Genomic DNA, 6347 nt, shown 5'->3' with positions numbered 1-6347 from the left:
AAAAAAAAGAATACATACATTCAATTATATGTGTGTGTGCATAAAAATATGAAAATGCTGGTTAAAAATAATACAAAGTCGTTGGAAACTCCACAGTGACATTTTAAAATATAGCATGTACTGGGGTTCCTGGCTAGCTCAGTCAGTAGAGCATGCAACTCTTGATCTCAGGGTCATGAGTTCAAGCCCCACGCTGGGTGTGGAGCTCACTTAAAAAAAAATTGTAAATAAAATACAGCATATACTAGTTAGTATCTGGTAGTGATCACATTGAAAAATAAACCTTAATTTTTTCAGTATAAAAGTTTAGCCAAACAACATGACATCTGTGGTATTCTAGCCAAAGATGTATAACCTTGACCTATTCATAAGAAAATGGTAGAATAATCCAAATTGTGGGACATTCTAACAAAACAACTGGCCAACACCTTGAAAAGTGTCAAGATCATGAGAGACAAAAAGAGGAATTTTCCCAGATTTGTAGGAAATAAAGGAGACATGGCAATTAAATGAAATGTGGAATCCTTGGATTCTAGAACAGAAAAAGAACATTAGTGGGATGATTAGCAAATTTTGAACAAGATCTATAGATTAGTGAATAGTAAAAAATATTAAATCGAATGTTAATTTTCAGGTTTCAATAATTGTATAAATAAGTTCTCAACATTTGTAGAAGCTGGGTGAAGGATTATACAAGAACTCTATGTACTATTTCAGCAACTTTTTTGTAATTCCAAAATTATTTCAAGATAAAATGTTTTTTAAATAAGAAAGTTAGATGAAGAATAATGTGATCACATTTATATACTTAAAAAAAAAGACGAGAGTATATAGAAAACTGTTAGCAGCAAAGGATTTGTGGACATGCCAGACATTATTCTAGATACTGGTGGTAGAGCAGTCAATAAGACAGAAAAAATCCCTACACTCACTTGTAAGCAGACAGAAATATATAAGATAATTTCAGCTGGTGCTAAACACCATGTAGAAAATAAAACAAGGTGGAAGAGTGAAAACAGATTGGGTAGACTACTTTAGACTAAGTGGCCAGGAAAACTCTTTCTGAAGAAGTGTTATTTGAATGAGATCTGACAGACCTAAGGGGCCTATTTGTGAAGATACAGAAGGAATATTTTAGGCGGGGAAAAGCAAAGCAAAGGCTCTGAGGCAGAAGCAAATAGGAAATATGACAGGAAGAGAAAGGCTAGACTACCCCAGGGTGGAATGTGACCAGGTCAGACCAGACGTAGGGACTATTCAGAACAGGTAGGCTTGGGTAAGGAGTTTGTGTTTTAGTTCATGTGCAAAAAGAAACCACTGCGTGGTTTTAAGAGAGATGGAGCACGCTATGACTGACCTTCTTTAAAATGTCATTTCATTTTTTTGCGGAAATTGACCTGTGAGAGGACGAGAGTGGAAGGAGGAGGGCCTGTGGGGACTGTGATGGCAACAGGTCTAGAGAAGGAGAGATGGTGGCTTGACGAGGGTGTTCAGTGAAGGCAGAAAGCAGGGAATGATTTAGGATATATTTTGTTGGCGGTGGAGCAAAATTGTGCAGATGGATTGGATGTGGGAAATGAGCGAAAGCAAGGAATCTAGGATAATTCTTTGTTTTCTTGTGCAACTTGCATAGATTTGGGTGCCAGTTACCAGAGCAGATTGATGGAGGAAAGTTTTCTTGGGAGAAAAAATTAAGAGTTCTTGGGGGGAAAAAACCAAGAATTCTGTTCTAGCTATATTAAATTTGAGACATTAGACCTTCGTTATTTCAGGGGTTTTGCAATAATTAGTGTGTGTGTACGTGTGTGTGTGTGTGTGTGTGTGTGTGTGTAAGCATAAGTGTCTTTTCTTTAAGGATCTTACATTTTTAAAAAAAAAATAATGAAGGTTGAGGAACGTTCAAAATATGCTTGGCCAAGCAGGTGCCTCAATTATTCAAATAGGGAGCATATCTCATCTGGAAAAGTTACTGGAATGAGACTAATATATAGGACAAATGGCGCCATCCTAAAACTAGCAGTTGTAGAATTCACAAAGAAAAGCAGTGTGTTACATTTGTTCCTGAGCATCAGCAATGCTGGGCATCCATGGGTGAACCTTTTTATAATCATCATCACCCATGTAAATACATCTTTCAAGAGAAAATAATAGAGACCATGCACGTGTCCTTCAGGTTTAGAAAAGGGAACTTCGACCAAACGTGCATGTAGGAAGAGATATAATAGTAATCTCTTTTCTTTTTTAAAGGAACACTACACAGGGATCCTGGGGACTATAGGAGTGCAACTGCAGGAGGGACTATGGTACAGTGGTCAAGGAGGTAAGCCATGGCACCCCACAGGCCGTGCTCTATTCCCACAGACACTGACTGGTTGTACAACATGGTTCAAGTTCTATAACTTCTCTCTGCCTCCGTTGTTATCTGTAAAGCAGGGATAAGAATATGTGGTAGACCCTGTAATGCCCGTGTCCTCCACTTCCCCAGACTCCCCTTCCTAGCTGCTTGGAGTGTTACCAGAAGATGGCCTTCGGCTGTCAGGCCTCTGTTGGGATTGCCTTGCCTGAGGAAATTGTCTCTCCCAAGGTCACATCTCCTTCCAGGGGCAACCTCCATCCAGTGACTGGTCAACAAGGGATTTAAAGGCCTGAACTCCCAATTCAGGGCAGCTAGAAGGGCCTTCCAGCTCCTGAGCTCCATGTGGGTTTGGCAGATGTCCTCTCTGGGCTTCAACTTCAATGTCCCACTCTACCCAGATTCCTTCTCCTCCTTCCCCAGGAGCTCATCCCAAAACCTGTCCCTAAGAAACATCTTGCAATGCTAACCTCCCCCTCAGAGACTTCTCCCCAGGGAGCCCAACATGTGACATAAGAGTACCCTCCTCAGAGGTTGTCTCTTAGGAATAAATAAGTCACTGTACATAATGCACTTCGAAGAGTGTGTGTACACAGTAAGGGGAGAGAACCATTAGCTACCGGTACTAAGGTGCTTTCTTACGAAGTTGCCAATGCCTGCAACAGTCTTCTCCCCCCTAGCCGTAAAAGGCGCATTGCAGCGGCTTGAGTTTATTTTCCGTATGTTGTATTGCGTACCAATAAAGTTAACTGGCTTGTCTTCGGTGACAAGAGAGGAAAGAAATGTATTTCTGGCCTATTTGATGCCACCAGAATCCCTCATTCTTGACTGCCAGAGAAGCATCTTTGTGTTTGCAAACTGACTATGAAAACCTTCTCTAGTTTATACATATATATTTTTTAATTGAGAAAAGGCAGATATGAACTGTATTTTTATTAGGCCGGGATTACATACATCTCCTGACAAAGATTTCTTCACAACAGGAATTCACAGTTATCGAATCTCCTGAGAGGAGAGGAAACACATATCCTGAGCTTAGTCCATTCTGTTCAGAAATAGTTCTGACAACTAGAGGGCTGGATGTTAAGCTCATTTTGTGGCTGCATTTTGTTTTTCTGGCTCATTCATAAGTACTTGATCCTTATGAATAAAATAGAGATGAAACTTTTCCTGTAAAACTAAAGATCCTAAAAACAAGAATAACCAGAGAGCTTTCATTCTGGAAAGCAATGAATACAAGTCCACATAAAACTCAATTTGAAAAACAAATGTTATCCCAAAAAATCAGGTTATACATTAGATTAGACCACACTCAAATGCATCAGTAGAAAAAAAAAAAAGAGGGGGCGCCTGGGTGGCGCAGTCCTTAAGCATCTGCCTTCGGCTCAGGGCGTGATCCCAGCGTTCTGGGATCGAGCCCCACATCAGACTCCTCCACTAGGAGCCTGCTTCTTCCTCTCCCACTCCCCCTGCCTGTGTTCCCTCTCTCACTGGCTGTCTCTCTGTCAAATAAATAATAAATAAAATCTTTAAAAAAAAAAAAGGAATGACAAATGCCAGCTAGCTGAAAAGTGAAGGCTACGGTTGGTAAGAAGTTACCTTTGTACCACCTACAACTCTTCAAAGAGCATTAGTTGCGCAATGTGGTTAAAAGCCACGTACACAACGAATATAACAGGTGACTATACTCTGCTTTCAATTGGAAAATTGAAAAGTTTGTGATCCTGATCTCCTATATTTGTCTAATATTATCCCCTGACACAAAGCCTTCATAGTGCCAACAGTTTTGTAAATAGTCACCAAAAGAAGTTCCTTCCCTGTCCTGTTCAGTGGGAGTTTGGGCTGTTTGTTTCATATACACCCATGTCTATTTGAAGCTCGGGCCTTCATGAGACTCCAAGTCACTAATCATGGCAGTTGGAGTACATGCCCTCCCTCCAATGGGCACCTCGTTTCTCAGCCACGAGTTGAATAAATTGGGAATGGCTGGCATAAAGCTTGAGTTGATCGTTGATGTCCACCCATTTCACTTTCTTGGCATCATCACCAGCTTCCAGAGAAAGATGATCCATTATCTCACCTGTATCGTCGCTGTAGTTCACAGCCTCTGTTTCCATCCACGCATTATCTGTGTTTCGGGGATCATCCACGTAACCTTTATAGACCACAGAGTGTTCCTGACTGAATAGTTTGTGTAGTTGTTTCTCCAAATCCTGTGTTTCTGCTCTAGATTTCTGTAAGGAATTCATGGCTTCCTCCCCAACTTCTCTCTTCAATGTGGTACTAATTTTCTCTCCTGGCTCCACCATTCCCCCTGGGATGGCCCATTCTCCACAGTCCTTTCTTTTGATGGCTACAAATTGCAGGACGTTTCTCTCAGAAACAGGATGGATCACTTTCTTTCCCTTGCTATCCTTTTTCCACCTGGTTAAGATGGGATCAGCAACGTGATTGGGACCCCACCGCCCTAAAAGCCCTCTGCCCACCAGCCCTGTTCTACCCGCGGGATTTCTAGGTCTGCCATTCTCGACCTCATACAAACCATTCTGGCTCCTTCTTTCAACATGCCCATCCTCCTCATTGAATTTAGGCGAGAAGTTCCTTTTGCCCATCGGGGGGTCTGCCCACGTGGGCTGGGCCAAGACAGAACCCGCAATGTACTTGACAGGCTTGTAATCTGGCTGCTGGACCAGCCAGCTCACTTTCTCGTCGGGGACCTGGCTTCGCTCCACTTTAGAGCCAGGGTATGGAGACGTCCTGGCCTTCTTGTGCGGGTTCTCAGCGGCGCCGTTCGAATCTGACATGATGAAGCTTGGAAGAACCGCAAGTGAGGAAGACAGGCTCCAACCAGCCCAGATGATGGGGCAGCTGCCAGGCCTGCGGCAAGGTCATAGGGAGAGACACTGTCACTAACCCTTTGCCAGGCGGTGTCCAACCCTCCGCTGTTGCACGGCCGGTGGGGATGTTGGTGGCGCTTAGGAGTGCGGACTGCGCGTGAAGCCAACGGTGCAGGGGGGCTGCCGTGGGGGGCGGGGGGCGGTGCTCCCCCCCACCCCCGCCATGCATGCCTTTTCATTTTACACTGACAGATTTCGACATCTAGAAGGGCCTCCAAATGCGAAGTGCTGGGGTTGAGAACATCGTCCAAACACCTCAAACAAAATTAGCACACAACAAGGACAAAAGTGCTTTCTTGCTTACCGAGATATTAGCCATTTGGGGTAGATTTCCTTCCCTAGGTCCAGAACCACAGTCTGTTTGGAAGCGTGAAGAATGAATGTGCTGGTGGTGGCAGGTGAGGTGGTTGGCGGGGAGGTAGAGGGGGGACACAAAATGCCTTGTTTGGGATGATCAAAAGCCAAGTGAGTGCAACCTCCAAGGAGCAAGAGAGCTTACTTGGTCCAGAGAACATGGCCCTTGTGGGAAATCCGTGATGCACAAGTTATGGGAGATGGCTCAAATCTTGGGTCCACCATTTATAAGCTGAATGGCTTGGGCAAGTTGTTTCATCTTTCTCTTCAAAGAAGTGTTGGCTACAGCATGCCAGGTGCTGTGTCAAGCACAGAAGATTCTATTGAGGTCTGGACCACATGACCTTGAAGGATTCCAGTTGGGAAGGCAGCACTTACATTAAAAAGTAGAGCTAACACTGCAAGGGCAGGGCCTTGGAATCCTTAAGAGCTGAACAGAATCCAGTTCGATCCCAGCTTCCCTTCTTTCCCTGGGACCTTCTTGGGCAAAATTACTTAAGCTCACTTCAGTTTCCTCATGTGTAACATGAAAATAATAATATCCATCTCATAGGGTTGTGCTGACAATTAAGTGGGGTGTTACACGTAAAGCTGTTAGCACAATATCTGGCCCACTGTGTGCACTCAGAAATGCTACTTGTCATTACTATAATTATCATTACCTTCTTGACCCTGCACCTTGAAAACTGTGTAGAAAAGAACAGGACAGTTGAAATAATTATGGGGATTGAGTAACTCAGATA

At 43.4% G+C, this 6347-nt stretch overlaps 1 protein-coding gene across 1 annotated transcript; it reads right to left on the bottom strand.

Annotated features, from left to right (window-relative positions):
* Positions 1–4257: 4257 nt before the first annotated feature.
* On the bottom strand, positions 4258–5157 carry LOC113243072 (ADP-ribose pyrophosphatase, mitochondrial-like). Its single transcript, XM_044378020.2, has one exon. It carries the CDS (start codon positions 5155–5157, stop codon positions 4258–4260), a length of 900 nt encoding a protein of 299 aa, XP_044233955.2.
* Between the last annotated feature and the right edge of the window lie 1190 nt (positions 5158–6347).

This window comes from Ursus arctos, unplaced genomic scaffold, assembly GCF_023065955.2.
Source record: "Ursus arctos isolate Adak ecotype North America unplaced genomic scaffold, UrsArc2.0 scaffold_7, whole genome shotgun sequence".
In the NCBI taxonomy this organism is placed as follows: domain Eukaryota; kingdom Metazoa; phylum Chordata; class Mammalia; order Carnivora; family Ursidae; genus Ursus; species Ursus arctos.
Note: the sequence above shows the minus strand (reverse complement) of the source record. Positions and strands in the feature narration are given on the sequence as shown.